Here is a 24350-nt window from a genome sequence, read left to right as displayed (position 1 = left end):
TGCTATCCAAATGTGTCTGACCTTCAAATGTGGGTTCAGGGAGTGTATATTTGGGGCAACTTAAATCTATGCTCCCAGGTTGAAAAAAAAAAGGAAAGAAAGAAAAGAAAAAGGAGGCTGGGCACAGTGGCCTGCATCTGTAGTCCCAGCTACTCAGGAGGCTGAGGTGGGTGGATCACTTGAGCCTGGAAGGTTGAGGCTGCAGTGAGCTGATATGACACCAAGGCACTGCAGCCTGGGGAACAAAGTGAGACCCTGTCTTAAAAAAAAAAAAAAAAAAAAAAGAGAGAGAGAGAAAGAAAAGAAAAGAAAAAGGAAGTGTATATTATTAGAGCAACTTGAATCAATGCTCCTAGGCTGTAAAAACAAACAAACAAACAAATGTGGGTTTGTTAGGCCTTTAAGAACTGAATGCAATTCCTTGACTATTCTTAAGTATTCTGGTTAGAGAAGAGGATTTTTTTTCTTTTCTTTCTTTTTTTTTTTTCCACTGCTTGTAGCAGCAACAGGAAGGATGCTTAATTCAGTCAACAACTGCATTAATTATTGACTCATGACCTATGTGTGCAGAGTGCCCTTCTGGGTGATGGGATCCCCTCCTGGACAGGACAGGCAAAGACTGTGCAACTCCATAGGGCTCATAGTCTAGGGACATAGGAGTGGGGGCGGGGCAGTAAACAAAATAATTGCAACCATCCTACAAAAAAAGCTACCACAATGGGATAGGTGGAGAAGGTCTCTCACGTAACAGGCAAGATGGGCAGAGTAATGAAAGTGGAGAGGGAGCAGCTGCCCAGGGCAAGAGTGAGCCAGGCAGGGGGAGCAGCCAGTTCAAAGGCCCTGAGGTGGGACAGTGCTGGAGGGGAGGGAACGAGAGGGATGAGGGGAACCTTTTTCTCCCCTTGTTTCTTCTCTCTTTCATCTCCCTCTCTTCATCTCTCTCTCTCTGTGTCCCCTGTCCCTTCCATCTCTCTCCCCTGGATGCTCACCCTCTTTTTGTCTCTCTCTCACTGTCTCCCCATCTTTCACTCTGCTACGACTGGCCATAACCTGAAAGGCAGTATAGAATAGTGGTGAAGAGCTCAGACTTTGGTGCCATATAACCGGGCTCTGCCACTTCCTGTGTGTCCTTAGGCAAGTTATTTAACCTCTCTGTGCTGATAATAATAGTAACCTGCATCAGGGCTGTCGTGGGGATTAAACTGAGATGCAATCATGTAAAGCACTTAGAACAATGCCTGGCACACGTGAGCATCAGTAAGCGGTGACGATTATTATTATTATCACTTAATGTCTCTTTTTCTTTCATCTCTCTTAACTGTCGCCCTCTCCCTGTCCTCTCATCTTTCTCTCCCTTCATTTCTTTCCTCGACGGCCGGCCGTCTTACCCTTTGCTCCCTCCATTTCTTCCCGTCTCTCTCCTCCATCTCTCCCCCTACCCTTATGTCTCTCCTCCTCTCTTCCTATATCTTGACCTCTGCCTCTTTCTCACCCCTGCCCTTGCCCCCTAAATCCCTGTCCTCCCCCACTGCCCCCTTGTCACATTCCAGACTCTCCGACGACTCCCAGTCCTCACTCCTCTCCAAGCCTGTCAGCAGCCTGTTTCAGAACTGGCCCAAACCACCTCTGCCGCCGCTCCCCACCGGAACAGGGGTCTCCCCTACAGCCGCTGCGGCCCCAGGGGCCACCTCACCCTCAGCCTCCTCCTCCTCCACGTCCACCCGCCACCTCCAGGGCGTGGAGTTCGAGATGCGGCCCCCTCTGCTCCGCCGGGCCCCGAGCCCCTCGCTGCTGCCCGCCTCGGAGCACAAGGTCAGCCCTGCGCCCAGGCCCTCGTCCCTGCCCATCCTGCCTTCCGGACCCCTCTACCCAGGCCTCTTTGACATCCGTGGCTCCCCAACTGGAGGGGCAGGAGGCTCGGCTGACCCCTTCGCCCCAGTCTTTGTGCCGCCACACCCGGGGATATCCGGGGGGCTCGGGGGAGCCTTGTCAGGGGCCTCGCGCTCCCTCTCACCGACCCGCCTGCTCTCGCTGCCCCCGGACAAGCCGTTTGGCGCTAAACCTCTGGGGTTCTGGACCAAGTTCGACGTGGCTGATTGGCTGGAGTGGCTGGGTTTGGCGGAGCACCGAGCCCAGTTCCTGGACCACGAGATCGATGGCTCCCACCTGCCCGCCTTGACCAAGGAGGACTACGTCGATCTAGGTGTGACCAGGGTGGGCCACCGCATGAACATCGACCGGGCTCTCAAATTCTTCCTGGAGAGGTGATGGCTGGCCTGGACGGACCAGCCCCGTCCACAGAACTCTTGAGCCTGCTGGCCTCTTGACCTCTGACCCCTGACTGTCATTCTCTCCCCGGGCCAGGGACTCTGTTCAAACTGCGCCCTGCCCTCATCTCCCAAGGCCAGAGGTCACCAGGTGGCCCAATCCAGGCCGGACATTTGCACCTCACTGAAGGGGGGCAGCTGACACAAGAGTGTGTGTGTGTGAAGCGGGGAGCGGAGGGGGGATAGGAGAAATTACAGAGGGGAATTGAGAAGGAGGGAAGGGCCTATTCTGGGGGGAGGGGATAGACAGAGCCATAGAGGGTCAGCCCTGAGCCCGAATGGATGGGGACTGTCCCCCAGGCCGCAGGGGAAGGGGGTGCCCTCGGATTCCACCACCTGCCACCCCTCTAACAACCCTTCCCACTCTCTCCAGGCCCCTCAGCTCTTCCCCCTTCCCCTCTCCCCAGCACACACAGCTGCCCCCCTCAGCCTCTTGCACGCTCCGTTGCACGCCTGCTCACCTCTCTCCCCTCCCATCCCCGGGCTGCAATTTTGCACAAATTTGCCCTCTCGCTGTCTTGCACATTCTGCCTTTGCTTCTGGCTGGCGAGGCCCGCTCAAATACACTCTGCTCTCCTCGCACACGCTGCATTTCCTTTCTCACGCTCCATGCCTCCTTCTCTGCTTCTTGCTGCTTACACACTTTTCCCCTACCAGGGCCCTCCTTTACACACTCCATTTCACATCTCCTCCTCCCCGCTCGCTCTGGACCCTTGTTGCAGACACACTTGGGACACATTTTCCCTCCCCCTCACAGACTCCATGCACATCATTCATTCTCTGGAGTGCCCTGCTCTTTGCTCAGCCCTTGCACACTTGCTATCTTATGCACCCCTCCTGACACACTCTTACCTCCATTTTCTTACGTTGAAGCACTTTCCCTTCTTATTCTTAAAAACCCCAGATTCTTCCACTCCCCAACTCTCCCCTCTCACCATGACACTCCTAGCCCCCCACCCCCCGCCTTCCCTCTTGCCCCTTTTGCACCGTCACTTTTGGTCACACCTTTTGCACACTTGCCTCCCAGAAACTGTTTCTCTCACAAATGCTCATTCTCTTCTTCTTTGCCAGGCTCCCACTCCCTTGCCCCTTTCTGTTTGAAATCTTTGCCCTTCTGCATTTTTTATTCTTTTGTGAACCCTCTTGCACACTTGCTTTTGCACACGCCCCCCCCCCAGCATTTTCAGTGCTCTCCGGAAGCCTTGTTTCTCCCCTTTAATAATGTTCTTGCACACCATGACATGGCTGCACACCGCATCTTGTCTTTTCTACGTGGATGAGAGCTCTACCACTTCTTTCCTTTTGCACACTCATCTCATTCCATGCACTCTTGGGCTGTAACTGTCATTTCTTTTCCTGACACGCTTATTTTTTATTCCTGTTGACAAGCAGCTCTTGCGGCCATTCTCATTCGGATTCTCTTACCTCCTTAAGCTCTTTCTCTTCCTGGTGAGAGAAGACCCTATGCACACTGGCTTCCTGCTCACCATGCTTCCACACTCGAGCCTCTCCCTGCCTCCAGCCCTCACCCTTCCTCACATCCTCCCTCTTCTGTCTTTCCTGGGCCATCTGTCCATCCCTTTTGCACGAAGATTGCCCTCTCCTAACCTGTCCACTCCAAGAAGCTCCCTCTCCCTCCAGCATGGCTGTTCCTTCCCGCACGCTTCCTCTCTCCGCTTATTCCCGGGGCTTGGGAATGTTAAGCCACCCCTCCCCCTGAAAAGCCCCCTCCCCTGCTGTGGGTAAAGGGGGGAGGGCGTTGCCCTCAGGTCCCCCACCATGTTCAGCTGCCAAAGAAGGGAGCTCCCCCTCCTTCCCCAAGCCCATTCCCCCTCTGCTGCCCCCTACCCCCGAGAGGGGGGGGCGCTCCGTCCATGAGGGGAGGGGGCTGCAAGCCCCCTCCCCTCACCATGTCAGGGATCTGCGGGGAACCTCGTGGGAGGGTCGTGGGAGGGGGGAGGGGTGGTGAGGAGAGGGGCAGAGGCCGCGCTGGACCCCTACCCGCCCCCTCCCCCTTGTCGGATGCCCCCAGTCCGCAGGGGGCCTGCGCGGCGCCCGTCTATCAAGGGCTTGTTCATTCTGGATGGGTGCCGCGGGGTTGGGGAGGGTGTAGGGGGTGGGGGGGGGGGAGGAGAGGTCGGGGTGGGGAGTGGGGAGGGACCGAATGCTGGGACAGCGCGGGGTGGAGAGGAGAGAAAAAGCAAAAAGAGGAACAATAACAAAAGAAGAAAATATAAAAAACAGAAAAAAAAACACACAAAACCCCTAGAACACACAAAAAAATCCAGAAAAAAAACCTGAAATAAAAGCCCGAGAATTGTCTTCCAAGGGGGGTGGGAGGGGAAGAGGAGGGGGGCGGATGAGGACGTCTGATTCTCGCTGAGACAGGGCTCGGCACGCGTTGAAAGCCCCGGTGCCCAGGTCTTCCCTTTCGCGGGCCTCAGTTCATCCCTCAAGGGATTGGGACCCAGGCGTCCACGTACAGGGACTGGAGGAAGATTAGGGACGCGGGATTATAACATGGGGGTTCATTCCTACCCCCCATCACCTCCCTTCCCCTGACTCCCCACCAAGATTTTGCAGAGAGAAATGGCTTTTGTACCAGGTCATTCTTTATAATTAAACTCACAGTATCCACCCCCTCGAGCCGGCCCCGCCTCCTTCCTGGGAAGGCAACGCCCCCTGTCCTCCGGGGCTCCGGGTGGGTGGCCCCAGCCCGCGGGGCGGTGCGCAAGCGCTGCCGGGGCCGGCCCGGGCGTCAGGCCTCCTCGTTCGGCTCCGCCCCCAGGGCCTGGAGCATGCGCCGCCGGACCAGGGAGCGGCGCAGGTGCAGGCGGTAGTCGCCCAGCAGGAGGTCGTCGTGGCGCACGATCTGGTGCGCAAGCCCGCGGGGACTGAGCCCGGAGCGCAGCAAGCGCGAGCGCGTCTGGAAGTCCGTGACCGCGATGAGCCACCTGTAAGGGGGGTGGGGACGGAAAAGGAACTCGCAGGTCGTTTCAGCCCTGGCTTTGATCTTCGAAGAGTCCCTGCCTGGTCCCTGGAGTCGTTTACAGGCCCTGGTCCAGCGGACCGTCGCTCCGTCCCTAAACTCCCCTCCAGCCCTGCCCTCTCGCCTGGGTCGCTCTAGGCTCCTTACGCTCTCTTAGCCTGGTTCTGCGTCCTAATCACTGTCTGTCGAGGCTCCATCTCAAACCGCCCAAAGGCCCGACCCTCCACTGGCGACTGCAGGCTCCGCTCTACCCTAGGCACTCCAGGCCTGTCCCCACCCTATCACCCCTGGCCCCACACCTACTATGTGCTCAGTCTCTTCCACCCCCTCACAGCTGCCTTTCCAGGCTCAGACCCCTATCCCGGTCACTACTGGGTCACTCAAACTCGGGCCCCTACTCACTCGAGATCCCTCCTTCTCTCTGATCTCACCGGACCTTACCTCCAACCGCGCTCACTCTTGGCCCCGCCCCTCAGTGGCTCTGCACCAATCTCGCTCTTATCTAGTCCCTCCTGGCCCCGCCCCCCACGCTGTCACTCCACTGTCGCCCCGCCTCACAACGCCCTTACACCAACCACGCTCTTATCTAGTGGCTCCGGGGCCCGCCCCTCAGCACCCTTACACCAACCACGCTCTTATCTAGTCGCTCCGGGCCCCGCCCCTTCATGCTTTCACTCTTGGCCACGTCCCTCAGCGCTCTAAAACCAACCACGCTCTTACCCGGTCGCCCCGGGCCCCGCCCCTCCCGCTCGCTCCAGGCCCCGCCCCCGCCGCTTACTCACCGGTTCCGGCGCCCAGCAGTCCCACAGATGACGTTCATGTTCTCAAAGCGGATGCTGCTCACGCGCCCGCTCTCCATGGCCCCCGGTAACTGGGCCTCCAGGGCTTGCAGCACCTCCAGGTGGGTAAAATCCTCCTCGGGCTGCGGGTGTCGGAGAGAGAACCTCAGCCCGTGACCTCCTGGTTCATTTTGGGTTCAGAAGTCACCACCCTAGACCCCACCTGCAGAACCTGCCACAGAGTTCCAGGTGGCATTTGAGGGACAAGGATCGCTCTTAATCCCAGGGTACTGTCGCTATTGTCAAAGGAGACGACAGATTATCTCTCAGATGGGAAAGCATCTACTATCACTCTAGGTCATTCTCCAAAAAAATCAATTCTCACCAAGCCAATTTGCCCCAAAGTCAATGAACAGTTGGCCGAATGATTCACCAACTTAGCCAACTTTACGAATCTACCAAAAACTTTCCCAGCAATTTGCAATGGATGCGACTGAAAGTTCTTGAGAATTTCTGCCAGGATTTAAGTTACACACCTTTCCTTTTATATTCGTATTAGCATTTTAAGAATGTTCAGTAGTCAAAAGATAAGGGTCATAGGGGTTTTGATGTCTTGTCAATCTATTTAACATTCAGAAACATGGACTGATCACTAAACACAGTTGCATCACGTGATTACCATGTCAAGGGTGATAACAGTTGTCATAGCACATAAAATTGCTGAGGAACTAAAATGAAATGAAAATTTTCACGATTTCACTGAAAAATGATGTCACTTCCAGAAAGTCATTCCTTGACTGGGGTGAGAGGGGAGGCTGCAGAGTCCCTTGCTCAAAGCCACAAAGAAGTGGAGTGATGGGGTGGAGACTGATCCCTAAAACGAGGACAGCAATCCCTGTATGCAGGGTGGAGAGTTACACGGATTAGCTGAGAGGGTACCTTGGAGGCCTGTGCCTGGCACACAGTAAGCACCTATTGACATCAGCTCTTCTCAGTCAATTATTGAGTGCCTGGGACTCTGATATATACCTCTTCTGATTGAAGGCAGGGAGGACCAATTTACTGAATCTGTCAAAAACATGACCTCTTTCTTTCCCTCCCTTCCTTCCTTCCTTCCTTTTCTTTCCTTTCCTTTCCCTCCCTTCCTTCCTTCCTTCCTTCTTTCTTTCTTTCTTCCTTCCTTTTTTTTTGACAGAGTCTCACTCTGTCACCCAGGCTGGAGTGCAGTGGCATGATCTCGGCTCACTGCAACCTCCACCTCCCAAATTCAAGCGATTCTCCTGCCTCAGCCTCCCCAGTAGCTGGGATTCCAGCCACCTGCCACCACGCCTGCCTAATGTTTGTATTTTTAATAGAGACGGGGTTTCACCATGTTAGCCAGGCTAGTCTCAAACTCCTGACCTCAAGTGATCCACCCACCTCGGCCTCCCAAAGTGCTGGGATTACAGGCGTGAGCCACCGCACCCGACACACATGGGCTTTTTCTTGAGTTTTTGTTATATTTGTAAACTTTACAGAAGTGGATTAGTAGGATTCCTTTTGTCCTCCCTCCCTGCCCCCCTCAGCCTCCCCTTTCTTTGCCCATTGGTCTCCCCTCTGACATGAGCAGTAGATTTCATGACTGACCCTTTGACAAATTCACAATCAGTTTTCAGCAAACTGTCCTGGTGGCAAGCCCACAGCTTATAAGCCAAGAGCCTGAATTTAAACTCTGGCCACACTGCTTCTTAGCCTGTGCCCTTCCCATCACCCCACCAAAACTGTGCAGAAAATAAGGGCACAGGTCCACTCACCAAGGTCTCCATGCAGAGGCAGAGGGGCTGGGCAGCTGGTGGTGTGGGGAACTTCCGGATGCACGGGAGTTCTCGGTCCAGTGCCTCGTACTCTGCAATGACCTGCCGCAGGTACTGCTTTCTAGGGAGAGAGCGAACAGGCAGGGACCTCTGAGGTCAGGGTTCGCTGCCATCACATTTGGGGAGGCAGAAGATAGAGGTCATGGGGGCCAGGGACAACTCACGAGGATTTGATGGGCCTGCCCAGGCTCCGAGCCTGCATCTCCTCTGGGGTCTCCAGGTCCATAAGGAGGGCTCCTGAGGACAGAGAACCCAGTGTCAGCTGCCCTGAGCCCTCCTCAGCCATGATTCTGCTTAAATGGCCATCACCAATTGCTTGCCCATGCCACACCCAGAATAGCTTGTATGCCAGATATTGAGTTACCGTCTCTTAGCTCCAAACTCCACCCCACGACACCGGCTCTGTGATGCCTGGGTTGAGACTCTACTAACCACATTTCTTCTTCAACAGCTGGGTTCCTATTAGGCTCTGCCTGACAGGGGCACCAGTGGGAGCCTGCAAGGCAGGAGGAAGCAGGAGGAACTTGCTCCTTTTTGCTTCCTCTTCTAGTCACCCCAGGCTTACTTCTTCACTGTGGCAGCATCACTTCAGTAACAACACTTGAATCCAGTTTTCAGGTTTTTTTTTTTTTTTTGAGACAGAGTCTTGTTCTGTTGCCCAGGTTGGAGTACAGTGGCGCAATCTCGGCTCACTGCAAGCTCTGCCTCCCGGGTTCACGCCATTCTCCTGCCTCAGCCTCCCGAGTAGCTGGGACTACAGGCACCCGCCACCACGCCCAGCTAATTTTTGTATTTTTAGTAGAGACGGGGTTTCACTGTGTTAGCCAGGATGATCTCAATCTCATGACCTTGTGATCCTCCTGCCTCATCCTCCCAAAATGCTGGGATTACAGGCATAAGCCACTGTGCCCAGCCCAGTTTTCAGTTTTTCCAACACTCTCAGAATCAGTCTCCTGATTGGAATTTCACAGATAACAGTTCTCAAATATGGACCCTTTTTGACCACCCCACCATCAGCTAACTGGTCTCTCTCTTATGGCCAAGTGCTAGTTGTTCCATGCACTCCATTTTCCCCTTCCCCTACAATCCTAGAGTTTTACCCAGCACATGGCTTCCCAGCTAGAGACAACAGTTCCCAGCCTCCCTTGCAGCTAAGTGTGGCCATGTGACCATGCTCTCACCAATGAAGTGTTAGCTGGAGTGAGAGGTGTAACTTTGGAGTCATTTGCTTAAAAAATTACCGCTTTTCTTGGACTCTGCCCTCTCTCGGACTGGAATGTGGATTAGCAATAACCCAGCTTCCACCATATTCAGATATGGCAAGCAACAATATGGGAGGAACTCTTATCTCTAAATCTTCTCACCAAGCCAAGATGTCCCACCAACCCTGCCTTCCATTACACAAGAGAGAAATACAATTCTGGTTCTTGACCAGCTGAGGCAGGTAACATAGCAACACCCTATCTCTACAAAAAAAATTTTTTAATTATCTGGGCATGATGTTGTGTGCCTGCAGTCTCAGCTACTGAGGAGGCTAGGGTGGGAGGATTGCTTGAGGCCAGGAGTTAGAGGTTGCAGTGAGCCATGATTGTACCAGTGCACTTCAGCCTGGGTGACAGAGAAAGGGAGAAAGAGAGACAGAAAGAGAGAAGGAAGGAAGGAAGGGAGGGAGGGAGGGAGGGACGGAGCCTGGTGCAGTGGCTCACTCCTGTAGTCCCAGCACTTTGGGAGGCTGAAGCGGGCAGATCACGAGGTCAGGAGTTCGAGACCAACCTGGCCAATATGATGAAATCCCATCTCTACTAAAAATACAAAAAAGCCGGGTGTGTTGGTGTGTGCCTGTAGTCCCAGCTACTCGGGAGGCTGAGGCAGAAGAATCACTTGAACCCAGGACGCGGAGGTTGCAGTGAGCCAAGATTGCGCCACTGCACTCCAGCCTGGGCGACAGAGTGAGACTCCATCTCAAAAACAAAAAGAGAAGGAGAGAAAGAAAAGAGAGAGACGGAGGGAGGGAAGAAGGAGAAAGAGAGGAAAGGAGCAAGGGAGAAAAGAAAAGAAATACACTTCTGTCTTCTTTATGATGTTGTGTTTTGGGGTGTCTTTGTTATAGCTGCTGAAAGGGAGGGAAGCAGACCCTGACAGCCAGGCCCTGGTGCTCTCCTGCCAAACATAAAACATTTCCCGTAACACCAACATCAAGCAAGGCCACTCTGTGACCGTGATGGACTGAGACAAAAACAAGACCACCCCTGAATCATGTCTCAACACAACAAACATGAACATTGTCCAAACCACAAAAATGACCAAAATCCCCCCCTCCCAGCTCAGAGCTGACGGCTGCTTTTTCATTAACCCCAGCATTAGCTCCATCTACCCCTCCTGGTTCCCAATGAGATGAAGATTCCCAGTCACGGGCTTGCCTGTGCTTTCCATCAGTCTCCCATCCAGAGCAAAGCCCCACCCCTGTGAACCCTCCCCAAAGTCACCTGACACAGCCCGGCTCTAACAATAAGTCCTTGCTAACACCCTTCTACTGAGACAACGTGTGTGTGTGTGTGTGTGTGTGTGTGTGTGTGTGTGTGTGTGTGCTGTCTCTCATTACAGTAAGTCAACACATTCAACTTGGTTTAACTATAGTCAGTGGTGTGCTGGTATATGTTTCACAACGGGCTCTCCTGCACACTCTCACACACACACATGCGGTAGACACTTACTCCAGGGCCCACCCCCAGACCTGCTGGATTCAAATCTACATTTTCACGGGATCCCCTTCCAGAAATACCTACCCTCGTTATTTTCTTCCAGTCATACCGGCCTCCCTCCATCCCTCAAACACAGCCATCCCCTCCTCAAATCTGTCCACTTAACAATATAACTATGTGCTTACTGTCCCTTTTATATGCCAAACACTTTAAAAAATACTTTCCACTGTGGCCGGGCACAGTAGCTCACGCCTGTAATCCCAGCACTTTGGGATGCCAAAGTGGGCAGATTGACTGAGCTCAGGAGTTCGAGACCAGCCTGGCCAACATGGTGAGATCCCGTCTCTACTAAAAATACAAAAAATTAGGCGGGCATGGTAGGGCGCACCTGTAGTCTCAGGTACTCTGGAGGCTGAGGCAGGAGAATTGCTTGAACCCTGGAGGCAGAGATTGCAGTGAGCCGGGATCGTGCCACTGCACTGCATCCTGGGCGACAAAGCAAGACTCTAGTGCCAAAATAAAACAAAATAGAATAGAATAAAATACTTTCCATTGCATCCTCACAATAACCTTCTGAGGTAGTGTTGTTTAACACATGATGAAACAGAAGCACAGAGAGGTTAAGTGACTTGCCCAAAGTCACACAGCACAAAATGATAGAATAAGGATAAAAATGTAAGCATCTGGATCCAGTGTGCGTGTTCTCAATCTCCCCAGGTGCCTTCCTCTCACCTCACTCTCACCTGGTCTCCTAACTCCTCTCGCTCTCCAGTTACCCCAGCAAGGCAGGATTTTGACATGTAGACCTGACCCTATGGCCCCTTCCTCAAAACCCTCCCAGGACTTTTCATTGTCTGTGGGATGAATAAAGTCCAAAGTCCTTCCAGTGACCATAAGACCACACGTGATCAGACCGTGCTAGTGTCTTAAACCTGATCAAGCACAATCATCCTTTTCACCTGCTGCAGTCCAAAAACGCTGTTTTTCTGTGACTTGGACTCTCTGACCCCTCCTGCTGCAGGATCTTGGCCAATGCTGTAACTCTGCGTGGATCTCCCTTCCCCCTCATTTGACTAATCAAGTCTCCCTGAGGGTCCACTGATGCCATTCCTCATAGCACAGTATGTTTGTACTCATAGTATTGCAATTTTACCTTTATTTCTATGATTCCCTAATTACACTCTGTCTTCCCTATGTCTTCTGAGCAATGTAAGGGCAGGGACTTGTGTTTTCGTCCCCAGCATCTAGCAAAGTGCCAGGCTTATAGTTGTCCTTAGTATTTATTGAATAAAGCCTGAAATGTGTGCACTTTGTTTGGGCCCTAATTTAAACAAGCCAACTATAAAAAAAATACAATTTTGAGATAATTAGGGAAATTTAAATATGTACTAGGTATGAGATGATATTCAAAAATAATTATAGGCCGGGCATGGTGGTTCACACCTATCATCCCGGCACTTTGGGAGGCTGAGGCAGGAGGATCGCTTGAGCCCAGGATTTTGAGGCTGCAGTGAGCTACAATGATGTCAATTCATGCCAGCCTAGGTTACAAAGTGAGTCCCTGTCTCAACACAATAAATTAATTTAAAAAAATAGCCTTGTACAAGCGTTAAATGAATCAAAAAGTAACTCTAGCAGCATCAAAGATGCATGTGAAAAAAATGTGAATACAATAGTTTCTCATGAAATATGACATTAGAAATAAGAACTATTTCTAGTTACAACAGTGATTTTAATATATGTAAATGTATTTAATACATTTAAATGTATATGTGTAATTAAATTAAGCATAAACTTAAAAATAAGTACTTATTGAAAAATTGAGGAAATGCAACCATTTCAAGCTTTTTTTTTTTTTTTTTTTTTTTTCCTTTGGTGACAGAGTCTCACTGTGTTGCCCAGGCTGGAGGGTCATGGTGCAATCATAGCTCACTGCAGCCAGGAACTCCTGGGCTTAAGGGATCTTCCTGTCTCAGCCTCCCAAGTAGCTGGTTAAATTTTTTTAACAGGCATCTCAGAGGGCCCCTGTGTGCCTTGGAGGATGCTGGGGACCAAGAGATGAATGAGACACACCTCTGCCCTTTTAGAACTCTCAGATAAAGGGCAATGTGTGTTTCAATGAAAGTGTTACAAGGTGGAGGGAAAGCCCAGTCTCCCGGTCTAGGGGCAATCAGGGAAGGCTCTCTAGAGGAGGTGTCCACAGTGAGACCTAAAGAATAAGAAGGTATTTACCAAATAAAGAGGTGACAGAGAGAAGGATGTTTCACATGAAGGGCCTAGCATGGGCCAACGTTTTTGAGCAAAGGAGAGTCACCTGCAAGAACTTCCCAGAATTCCCTTGAGCCCCAAGACTAAAGAGTGCTTATTGCCATTGGAGGCTATGAATGATCTGTGAGATGGCGTGTTTCACGTCTCCTCTCCCAGCATGAGAACAAGCCAGGCCGTTTCATCCGTTAGGCACTACAGGCAAAATGCTTGGGACCCAGGGGGTTTCTAATGGCCTATGCTGAAATTTGCAACCTGATCAACTAAAAAATGTGATTGGTTCCACAACGCTGCAAAGAAAACAGCAAAATCAAAATGAACCAAACGTCGATCAACAAAACTAGCCAACTGGTCGACTCAACTCCACTTGACTTTTCTGGAGCTACATATAAATTACATGTCACATGGGTGCCTCAGTCTAGGCTAGAGATGGTGCATTGTGGGGTCTCCAAAAGAAAGATGCCTTCAAAAGCACTAAAAGAGACCTAAAGGCAGAGAAACAACGTCTGTTTTGCCATCAGGGCATTTGTTCGGCCTTGAAGGCTGAGGTGGGAGGATCACTTGAGCCAGGAGCTCAAGGCTGCAGTGAGTTTTGTTTTGGGGTGTTTGTGTTTGTTTTTGTTTTTTGTTTTTTGAGACAGAGTCTCCCTCCATCACCCAGGCTGGAGTGCAGTGGCACAATCTTGGCTCGCTGCAGCCTCTGCCTCCTGGGTTCAAGCGATTCTCCTGCCTCAGCCTCCCTAGTAGCTGGGATTACAGGCACCCGGCACCACACCTGGCTAATTTTTGTATTTTTAGAGATGGGGTTTCACCATGTTGGCCAGGCTGGCCTCGAACTCCTGACCTCAGGTGATCCACTCACCTCGGCCTCCAAAGTGCTGGGATTATAGGCGTGAGCCACCACACCCAGTCCTGAGTTTGGTTTTCTATTACCTGCAGTTACATGCATCCTCACTGAGATACTACTCCATAAATGTTGAATGAGTGTAACTGCATGAGCTGTGCTACAGCACAGAGTGCTAGCAGGAAGTGCTGGGCTAGGAGCCTGAAGTTGTCAGCAGGGGTCAGACCACACAGGGCCTCAAAAGCCAGGCTGGAGCTTTGGGTCTCTGTCCTAGAAGTGACGGGAAGCTAGGAAGTGTTATGAGCAAGGGACAGCCAGGATCACTGCAGGAAGTCAGAGAGACCTCTCTGGAGCCATGGAGGGATAGGTAGGAGGAGAGAAACTGGGGACCAGGGAGGAGGTGAGGAGAGGGTCCACATGGAAGAGGATGAGACCTGGGACAGGGCTGCGGGGACAGAGAGGAAGGAATGGGGAAGGGAGAGTCAGAAGGCAGGAAGATAGGGCCTGATGGGCTGTGGGAGGGAATTGTGGGAGGTGGAAGGATGGCACCAGTGACTGGGTTGGCGGTGGGGCCATTTGAAAATGGAAACCAGGAAGGAGGAGAGCAGCTTTGGGGGAAGATGCTGAGCTCAGGGTGGGAGACAAGACAGTGAGGTTACCTAGGAGAAGAATAGCCTCAGAGGTGTTGCTTAGGCCCCAGAGGCTCATGGGAAATGTAGTTCTGAGTCCAGGGCATTGGCCAAGGAACTGCAGAGGCTCATGGGAAATGTAGTTTGAGGTCCAAGGGGGCCGCTCTCCAGGAATCTGGTGAATCCAGGAATGTTAGGGATGGCTTTCACTTTGGAGTGCCAGTGACTCGCTTAAGGCCACACTGTGAGCCCGGGCTACTACGCACTGCCTGGATGGAGGAAGTCCACCCCTTCCCCAAAGACACAGCTCAGTACCTGCCTTCCCGTGCATGGTGGGGCTGCCCATGGCAGGGGAGCACACGGGCTCCACCTCTGGCTGCATCCTGGGAAGGTGGGTGAGGGATGTCTCAGGAAGGTGGCAAGAGAGGCTCTGACTGGGCCACCCACCCCAGCTCCTTCTCCCCACCGCTGCCTCCTCTACCTCCTCTTTGAAGCCCCGGGGTAGAATTACAGAGGAACTGGAAGGCTGAGACCATGTGGAGATCTGGGTTCCCCTGACCTCAGGGACTCCCTGTGTGCCCCAATCCCTTCTTTCCCATTTCCCTGTTTTCCCTCCTATCTCTCTCTGTCTCCTAGAGTCCCTTTCCCCACCCCTCTCTCTCCACCTCCCTTCCTCATTCTCTCCCCATCTCTCTGCCCCCCTGCCTCCTCCCCTCTGTCCCCACGTCTCCACCACTCTTTTGCTTGATTTCTCTGCCCTCCTCCTCCCTCCTTCTCTCCGGGGCTCCATCTCTTCAGTCTCCATCAGTTTCCCCGGCATCTCCCCAGGCCCCCGTCCCCCCTTGTCTTCATCGTTTTCTGCCTCTCCCTAACCCCGTCACCCTCTCTCTGTCTTCCCACCTCTCACCAGTCTCCTTGCCCCATCTCTATCCTCTCCTAGCTGCCTCCACTGCCCCCTTGAGCCCCACTCCCCTCTGTCATCCCCTTTCTGTTCCCACTTGCCCTCTGCTCATCCCTGCCCCAGCCAGGAACTGGTTAGAAGCAGGCGAGATTCCAACGAAACTGGGTTCTCTAGGGGGGAGGGGATGGTGGGCAGGGGGCCTGGTTGCCATGGTGCCTCCAGAGGGAGGGGGAGGGGCGGGGGCCTGGATTCCTGGGTCTGAGGGAGGAGGGCCTGGGGTCTGGACTCCTGGGTCCGATGGAGGAGGGCCTGGGGTCTGGACTTCTGGGTCTGAGGGAGGAGAGGATGGGGGCCTGGACTTCTGGGTCTGGGGTCTCATGGGGCCTCTCATGCTAGAGAGAAGGGGTCTAGCCGTGTAGGTGCCTGTTCAGCATCCCTTTCTCTGGGTCTGCAGAGCTCTCTGCAGGAATTGTGGGAGAGGAAGCTGGACCTTCGCTTATTTGTTTTGTCTGTCCTTGCAGTCTTTGTCTCTGTTACTTGTATCTCTTTCTCTTCCTCTCTCTCCACATCCAGATAGTCTCTGGACTATCTGTTGTTCCTGCTTACTAAGTATTCGTTCTAGGTGATGGCACCTTGATTTCCTCAGTGATTTGTTCAGTGGCGAGCTTAAGAATCAATCTAGGCTACAAAGTCAACCTTTGGACTTTTGCTGGACCTGTTAGAAAATAGGGTTTTTCCCCTGTGGTTTTGGGGCTGGTCAGAGCCAGGATTGGAGCTCTCGGGGCTACCACATCACCATGCAGGGAGATAACTTGCCTGAGAGCAAAGACAACAAGAGGGAAGCATAGCCCAAAGATACAGACAGTTGGATTCCTGGAGATGATTGGAACACCTGGATCCAGCAATGCCTGAAGCCCTCATCCACCCAATAAAGTTCCTTTTATGCTTAGGTCAATTTGATTTGCGTTTCCGTTATTAGCAATTAAAACAGTCCAGATTGAAATAGTCTTACTCAGTTCTGGGGGCCCTGACCCCCTCCTGGCATCTTCACATCTGTTTCTCTCCCATCAAGCTGTCTTCCATTTCCAGCTGGCAATTTTATCTCAGCGGGATGGAGGACATGATTGCCTTGACCACAGGCACACCTGACCCTCACAGCCTATCTGTCTCCAAGTTCTATTCCTTTTGCCTTTCACCTCTCTCTGCTCCTTCCTCTCCTCTCTACTCCCATAGCTCTAGCAGCCACTCCGACCTCGTCCTCTCCTGCTGGGACCCTTGCCCTAGCCTCCTTTTTTGTTTGTTTGTTTTTGAGACAGGGTCTCACTGTGTCCCCCAGGCTGGAGTGCAGCGGTATGATAACAGCCTTGACCTCCCAGGCTCAAGCAATCCTCCCACCTCAGTCTCCTGAGTAATGGGGACCACAGGCCCACACCACTACGCCCAGCTATTTCTTTCTTTTAAGATGGAGTCTCACTGTGTTGCCCAAGCTGGTCTCAAACTCTGGGGCTCAAGCAATCCTCCCACCTCAGCCTCCCAAAGTGCTGGGATTACAGGTGTGAGCCACCACACCTGGCCCAGCCTCCTGGCCACCCCATCCTCCATTCTCTCGCCCTCATTCCTCTCCCCACAAGTGAGGCTCCAGAGGGGTCTTTCTGTGCCCGGAACTGATCTGCCCCTGCCCTGCTCACAGCCCTCCCAGGGCTCCCCAGTGCCTTAGACAAACTTTCAGCCCCTCACCTGGACTGAAAGAGCTGCATGATCTAACCTCACCTCCCTCTCCCAACCTCACCCCTCCAAACATTCTCCACCTACCCTTTATTAATTATTTTATATAAATAATCCCTCCCGCAGCCAGGCGCGGTGGCTCACACCTGTAATCCCAGCAGTTTGGGAGGCCGAGACAGGTGGATCACGAGGTCAGGAGATCGAGACCATCCTGGCTAACACGGTGAAACCCCGTCTCTACTGAAAATACAAAAAATTAGCCGGGTGTGGTGGCGGGCACCTGTAGTCCCAGCTACTTGGGAGGCTGAGGCAGGAGAATGGCGTGAACCCGGGAGGCGGAGCTTGCAGTGAGCCGGGATCGCACCACTGCACTCCAGCCTGGGCGACAGAGCAAGACTCTGTCTCAAACAAAATAATAAATAAATAAATAAATAAATAATCCCTCCCACACATCCCACCTTATTTCTGTCTCCACTCTTTCCATACGCTGTGTCTTCTGCCTGGAATGCTCTTCCAACCTTTCCCCATGTCCCCAAATGCCCTCATCTTTTAATAAGAAGCTCAAGTGCCCTCTCCTCCAGGAAGCCCTCTCTGACTCATCCTCCTACCAGTTGTGTTTTCTGTCTCCTCCCTCCGCCTGTTTTTTTATCTGCTCCTTCTCCAGACCTCTGAACACTGCCCCCCTCCCCATCTGTCTTGCTCAGAAATTTGTTTCCTGACTCATCTCTGGCTCTCCGGCATCACGCCACAAGGGCCAGTCTTCTGGGAAGTTCAGGACACATGAGTTGAATGAATACATGATTATTTCCCTCTATTTCTGTGACCCACACTCAGTAGCCCCCTAACCCCATCTGCCCTGTGCCTCCTGGTCTTCACGAGCCAACATAAGTTGAAGAAGAGAACATGGGCTCTGGCATCAAACAGACCAGCATCAAATGCTGCTCCCAGGCTGTGCAATGTCAGGCAAATGTCTTCCCCTCTCTGAGCCTCGTCTTCCTTATCTCTTGCCTTCCTCAATGCTACCTTCAAGGGCTGTTGGTGCTTAAATGAAGCAAGGTACAGCAGCACCCCCAAATCGGAGCCAGGCACCAAGGAGGCACCCAAAAGGAGGTAATTTCCTTTCCAGTCCTCTGACTCTGCATCTAGCTTTGGCTGGATGTCATTGTCTCTCCTCTGCATCTCTCTCTGCTCCTCTGTGTCTCTCTTCTTCCCTCTGGGATTTGGGATTCTATGTCTCCATTGTCTGTGCCTCCATTGCTCTCTGTATCTTTATCTTTCTTCCCTTCTCTCTACCTGTCTCTGGAACCCTACCTCAGCACTCTCTGTGTGTCTGCATTTGATTTTTGTGGGGGTTTGGGTTTCGTGGGGGGTTTTTTTGAGACAAGGGCCCAGGCTGGAATGCAGTGGTACAATCATAGCTCACTGCAGCATCAACCTTCTAGGCTCAAGTGATCTTCCCGCCTCAGCCTTCCAAGTAGGCGGGACTACAGGCGCACACACCACGCCTGGCTAATTTTTGTATTTTTTTGGTAAAGCTGAAATTTCACCATGTTGTCCAGGTTGGTCTTGAACTCTTGAGCTCAAGCTATCTGCCTGCCTCAGCCTCCCAAAGTGCTGGGACTACAGTGTGTGTCTGAATTTGAATTCCTGTATCACAGATTTCTGTATTCCTGTATCTCTGTCTCTCACTGTCTGCATCTCTGTAGATTTCTGTATGTCTCTGTATCTCCATCTTTCTCTCCCTGTCTTTCTCTCTGTACATCTGTCTCTGTCTCCATCACTCTATTTCCCCATCTCTGTTTCTGTGTCTCCATCTCTCTTTCCTTCCCTTTCTCTCTCTGTCTCTGTCTCTGCCTCCATGACTTTGCCTATTTCCCCATCTCTCTGCTTCTCTGTGTCTCCACCTCTCTATCGCCTTGCCTGTCTCTCTGCCTTACTCCGACCGACTTCCCTCTGCCACTCAATCCATCTCTCTGGGCCATCCCTGTCCCACTTCCTGGCCTGGTGCCCAGTCTAAAACACACATCCCTGAATCAGCGTTTTCCTCCAATTCCAGAAATACTGTCAGCGCTGCAGTGGTGGCAGGGATGGCCATAGCCCTGGCCAAAGGGTGTGTCTCCCCACCTCCCCATTCTCAGTGTTTGCTCTCTCCAGGAGGAGCACCAGGAGAACAAGTGAATCTGTGTTTACACACATGTGTGCATGCCTCTGAGTGTATCTGCATCTACCTCCAGGCACATTTGTGTGTGAATCTGTAGGTATTTGTGAAAACTCATTCAATCAGTCACCCATCCATCCATCCCTTCATCTATTTCTCCAACATCCACCCATCCATCCTCTATCTAACTCTTCATCTATCTATCCAATCATCCAATCATCCATCCCTGCACCTAGCCATCCACTCATCCCTCCCTTCATCTATTTCTCCAAAATCCATCCGTCCTTTATCTAATTCTCCATCTACCCATCCAATCATCCATCCATCCACCCAACCCTCCACTCATCCATCCCTTTATTTATTTCTGCAGCATCCATCCATCCATCCTATCATCCACTCATCCATCCATTCCTTCATCTATTTCTCCAACATCCATCCATCCATCCACAAATCCATCCATCTTCTATCCATTCAACCACTGACTCATTCATCCCTTCATCTATTTCTGCAGCTTCCATCCATCCCATCCAACTATCCACTCATCCACTCATCCATCCCTTCATCTATTCCTCCAACATCCATCCATCTATCCACCAATCTATCCTCTATCCATCCAGCCATTCACTCATCCATCCCTTCATCTATTTCTGCAGTATCCATCTATCCATCCCCACTCTAACTCTTCATCTATCCATCCAATCATCCATGTATGCACCCAACCATCCACTCTTTCATCTATCCATTCCTTCATCTATTCCTCCAACATCCATCTTATCCATCCAGCCATTCACTCATCCACCTATCCGTCCATCCCTTCATCTATCCTTCCAGCATCTATCCAGTCATGCACCCATCCATCAATACATCATAGATTCATACATTCCTCCACTTATCCATTCACATGTTCATTCATTCATTCAACCAACCAATAAGTACTGAGTGCCTACCATGCGCCAGGTACTGTGCCAGGCAGCTGGGACACAGCTATGAACAAAACAAAGTGCTACTCCTATGGAGCTTGTGTGCTTGACAGCCCTCAAGGTGCCAAACTCCCTCCTGCCCCCAGGTCTTACATGAGCTGTTCCTTCTCCGTGGAGCATTTCCCCTCCCCTCCCTCATCTTCACCACCTGGCTTATGCCTACTCATCCTTCTGAGCTCAGCTGAAAAGTCACTTGCTCAGGAACTTCCCTGACCTCTCTCAAACACACAGCACAATGGATGTTCCTTCCTAGCATTGATCCTAGTATGAGGATCCTAGTATGTGTAGTTATTTGATTATTTTCTGTCTCTTCCACTAGACCATGAGCTCTTCCAACCCTGGAATTTTAGTCTATTTTGTTCCCAGATGAATCCCTGCTGTCTAAAAAAAAAAATGCCTGGCACACATTAGATGCTCAGAAAGTATTTCTCAAATGACTGCATGAATCGAGTTGAATGAATATGGAAGATTCTTTCTCTGTCTGCTGGCTCCCTGTCCGGTGTTCTTTATATTGTTCTATACTCCTAGCAGCAGTAGCATGCAAGTCCTCAAATGGGTCCTAGATGCAAACAGTATGGTGGCTAAAGACAAGGGCTCTGGATTCAGATCCACTCCGTTTTTTGTTTTTTCTTTTTGTGTTTTGAGACAAGGTCTCACTCTGACATCCAGGCTGGAGTGCAGTGGCACGATCATGGCTCACTGCACTCCAGCCTGGATGTAAACGCACATCCATCTGGGGGGATGCAAGAAGGCACAAGGACGGGACTCTGGGCAGCCTCCATTTCCCCACAGCCTCGACTTCTGGGGCTCAAGCAATCCTCCCACCTCAGCCTCCCCCCAAGCAGGTGGGACTACAGGTGTGTGCCACCATGCCTGGCTAAATTTTGTATTTTTTGTAGAGATGAGGTCTCACTCTGTTGTCCAGGCAAGTCTCAACTCCTGAGCTCAAAGGATCCTCTCGCCTTTGGCCTCCCAAAGTGCTGGGATTACAGGTGTGAGCCACCACACCTGGTCCACACCCACACAGTTTTTAATCTCCACTCACACTTTCCAGATGTGTGATCTTGGGCAGAGCGCTTCCCTTGCTGAGCCTCAATTTCCTCACTTGTCAAGTCCAGATAAAGTTTAAATGAGCAAATGCATTTAATTTTTATTTATGACAACACTAAACACTAGCCATTTTTCCTAAGCACCTTCCATGAATTTAATTTAACCCTCAAAATAACCCAATGAGATACAATGTGATTTTTTCTTTCTTTCTTTCTTTTGAGACAGAGTTTCACTCTTGTTGCCCAGGCTGGAGTGCAATGGCATGATCTTGGCTCACTGCAGCCTCTGCCTCCTGGGTTCAAGTGATTCTCCTGCTTCAGCCTCCCAAGTAGCTGAGATTACAGGCATGTGCCACCACGCCCGGCTAATTTTTGTATTTTTAGTAGAGACAGGGTTTCTCCATGTTGGTCAGGCTGGTCTCAAACTCCCGACCTCAGGTGATCTGCCAGCCTCGGCCTCCCAAAGTGCTGGGATTACAGGCATGAGCCACTGCACCCAGCCAGAGTATGATTTTTTAAAGTATTATTATCTGCACTTACAGAGAGGGAAACTGAGGCATGGAGAATATAAGTAACCCCTCCAAGGTTGCATAGAGAGGGGAGCAGAGCTGGGATTTGAATCCCAGTGCTCTGCCCCCAAAGTCACACAGAAAACCAGTGCACTACGGCTGCCTCTCAATGCCTGGGCAGCCTCGGAATCCGAGCGTCTCTTTGGAAACGTGTCATGGCAGCGTGGCAAGCCCATCTGTGTGCCCATCTCTGAGTGTGTGCATCACTGCGTGTCTCTCCCTGTGGAACAGGGCTACCTGTGGACCCTGGGCAGGCCCAGCAGGGTTCAAGGGTTGGGCTGTGAGAGTTGGCATGGGGACCTGCACTCGTGGTCTGTAGGTTTACACCCGCACATGCTTCCCTGGATGTAAACACACATCCATCTGGGGGGATGCAAGAAGCCACAAGGAAGAGACTCGGCAAACCTGGGAGACATTTCTGGGGGTTCTGTGGTAGTATAATGGCTGCAAAATGTACACATAGGCAGCAATAGGGGTAGGGTGTAATCTAATTAGAGGGAGGGCCCAGGATGCTTGCTTAAAGTTGTATTTGCAGAAGCAGCAAGCAATTTTTACTTTTATTTACTTACTTATTTTGACATTTTTATTTCTTGCTCTAAATATTTATTTATTTATTCATATTTATGTTTATTTTTGAGACAGGGTCTCACTCTGTCGCCCAGGCTGGAGCCCAGTGGCACAATCTTGGCTCACTGACTGCAACCTCCACCTTCTGGGTTCAAGTGATCCTTCTGCCTCAGCCCCCCAAGTAGCTAGGACTACAGGCATGCATCACCACACCCAGCTAATTTTTGTATTTTTTGTAGAGACAGGGTTTTGCCATGTTGCCCAGGCTGGTCTTGAACTCCTGAGCTCAAGTGATCCGCCCACTTGGCCTCCCAAAGTGCTAGGATTACAGGCATGAGCCACCGCACCTGGCTATTTATTCTTGAGATGGGGTCTTGCTTTGTTGCCCAGGCTGGATGGAGTGCAGTGGTGCAATCATAGCTCACTGCAGCCTCAAAATCCTGGGCTAGGCCAGGCGCGGTGGCTCACGTCTGTAATCCCAGCACTTTGGGAGGCCGAGGCAGGTGGATCACAAGGTCAGGAGATCGAGACCACAGTGAAACCCCGTCTTTACTAAAAATACAAAAAAAATTAGCCGGGCATGGTGGCAGGCGCCTGTAGTCCCAGCTACTCAGGAGGCTGAGGCAGGAGAATGGAGTGAACCCGGGAGGCGGAGCTTTCAGTGAGCCCAGATCGCGCCGCTACACTCCAGCCTGGGCGACAGAGCAAGACTCTGTCTCACAAAAAAAAAAAAAAAGAAAAAAAAAAAATTCTTGGGCTCCAGCAATCCTCCCACCTCAGCCTCCTGCGTAGGTGGGACTACAGGCGCACGCCACCACACCCACTAGTTTGGTTTTGTTTTGGTTTTTTGGTTTTTTTGTTTTGTAGAGATGGAGTCTCCTACGTTGTCCAGGATAGTCTCAAACTCCTGGCTTCAAGTGATCCTCCCACTTCGGCCTCCCAAAGTGTTGGGATTTACAGGTGTCAGCCCAGCCTCTGATTTTTACCTAGAGGTTGTATTTATTTGGATGTCACTGATTGAGAGCACTGAGGGGGCCTCCGAGCCACCTCTCCAGGCTATGTAGATCTAGATCAAGCTTGTCCAACCCATGGCCTGAGGCCCGCATGCAGCACAGGACAGCTTTGAATGCGGCACAACACAAATTTGTAAACTTTCTTAAAACGAGATTTTTTTTGTGATTTTTTTTTCTCATCAGCTATTGTTACTGTTAGTGTATTTTATGTGTAGCCCAAGACAACAATGCAGTCCAGGGAAGCCAAAAGATTGGACACCCCTGATCTAGACCTTACCCAAGGGATTTAACCTCCATGGGCCTCAGTTGTCTCCTCTGTGAAATGGGAATGTCATAATTGCACCCAAGTGAAAATTAAATGAGAAAACGCTTTCAAAGCACTTAGCACTTCACCACTTATAGGAAATGACAATTGCCATTAACTGCTATTAATATACCAGAAACTGTTACTCACTGCTTTTGAGAAATATTCATTAAGTACCTAGTTGGTACCAATGTTTTGTCTACACTGACCGGTTTTTCAAACCGTGGATCCCTTAGGAAATAAGTTTATGGTGTGTATTTTGCTGATGAGGAAACGGGGCCTCAGAGCAAGAGGCGCACACAGGCAGGAGTTGGCCCAGGTGGGATTCAAACCCAGGTCCCTGCTAGTACCTCTATCCTGGCTGTGGCACTGTACCTTTGAGTCTCAGCTTCCGCTCCTACCACCGGCCTTCAGAGCGGCTCAGGTTGGAGGGCCTGAAGTCCTGGGTTCCTGGGAAGAGGGGCCTGGGGTCCCCGGACTTCTACCTCTGTGAGATAGCGGGGCGGAGAACTGGGCCCCCGGACCCTGGAGAAGCAGCACGTCGTGATCCTAGATCTCTGGGTCCCCAGTGTGGAAACCCACTGGGTCTCTGCTGCCTTAGTCCCGGGCAATCTCCCTGCTTCCTTGCTGAGGCCAAGTGATTTCGGCTTTCTTGCCGCGGGTTCGGAGTGGGGGAAGGAGGGGGTGCAGGGGGAG

At 51.5% G+C, this 24350-nt stretch overlaps 3 protein-coding genes across 9 annotated transcripts in view; 2 read left to right on the top strand and 1 right to left on the bottom strand.

Moving 5' to 3' along the window:
- The window catches only part of SHANK1 (SH3 and multiple ankyrin repeat domains 1), a 60875-nt gene extending 55902 nt beyond the window's left edge, over window positions 1–4973 (top strand). For 2 of the 4 annotated variants that reach the window (XM_024351605.3, XM_024351603.3), the window contains one exon: window positions 1551–4437. In XM_024351605.3, the coding sequence (XP_024207373.2) occupies window positions 1551–2268 (718 nt within the window). In that variant the 3' untranslated portion in view covers window positions 2269–4437. Of the gene's footprint in view, window positions 1–1057; window positions 1135–1550 lie in introns of all 4 variants that reach the window. The other 2 variants (XM_024351606.2, XM_024351604.3) reach the window with 2 other exon arrangements.
- Window positions 4922–24289, bottom strand: C19H19orf81 (chromosome 19 C19orf81 homolog). 3 transcript variants are annotated; one of them, XM_016936673.4, is made up of 6 exons: window positions 15391–15429; window positions 14704–14771; window positions 8113–8185; window positions 7889–8009; window positions 6099–6238; window positions 4922–5281 (listed from the first exon to the last, which is right to left on the bottom strand). In XM_016936673.4, the coding sequence occupies exons 1-6, from the start codon at window positions 15399–15401 to the stop codon at window positions 5086–5088; spliced, it is 609 nt and encodes a 202-aa protein (XP_016792162.3). In that variant the 5' UTR covers window positions 15402–15429; the 3' UTR covers window positions 4922–5085. The 3 variants fall into 3 exon arrangements, with proteins under 3 accessions (XP_016792162.3, XP_016792161.3, XP_016792163.2); XM_016936672.3 differs by lacking the exon at window positions 15391–15429 and adding an exon at window positions 15296–15344; XM_016936674.4 differs by lacking the exons at window positions 14704–14771; window positions 15391–15429 and adding an exon at window positions 24030–24289.
- Window positions 6100–24350, top strand: part of SYT3 (synaptotagmin 3) — a 36181-nt gene continuing 17930 nt past the window's right edge. The window contains exon 1 of one of the 2 annotated variants that reach the window (XM_016936669.3): window positions 6100–6217. The gene's annotated coding sequence lies outside the window, so the exon portion shown is untranslated. The remainder of the gene's footprint in view (window positions 6218–24350) is intronic. The other variant, XM_063802118.1, reaches the window with a different exon arrangement.

Source organism: Pan troglodytes, chromosome 20, assembly GCF_028858775.2.
Source record: "Pan troglodytes isolate AG18354 chromosome 20, NHGRI_mPanTro3-v2.0_pri, whole genome shotgun sequence".
In the NCBI taxonomy this organism is placed as follows: Eukaryota; Metazoa; Chordata; class Mammalia; order Primates; family Hominidae; genus Pan; species Pan troglodytes.
Note: the sequence above shows the minus strand (reverse complement) of the source record. Positions and strands in the feature narration are given on the sequence as shown.

What these genes read in the sequence shown, in the direction of transcription:
- C19H19orf81 (XM_016936672.3), bottom strand. An exon ending in GCCTCTGCATGGAGACCTTG is followed by an intron (nt 6,239 to 7,888) that starts GTGAGTGGACCT and finishes CGACACCCGCAG; the next exon opens with CCCGAGGAGGATTTTACCCA. An exon ending in ACTGCTGGGCGCCGGAACCG is followed by an intron (nt 5,282 to 6,098) that starts GTGAGTAAGCGG and finishes CCCCCCTTACAG; the next exon opens with GTGGCTCATCGCGGTCACGG.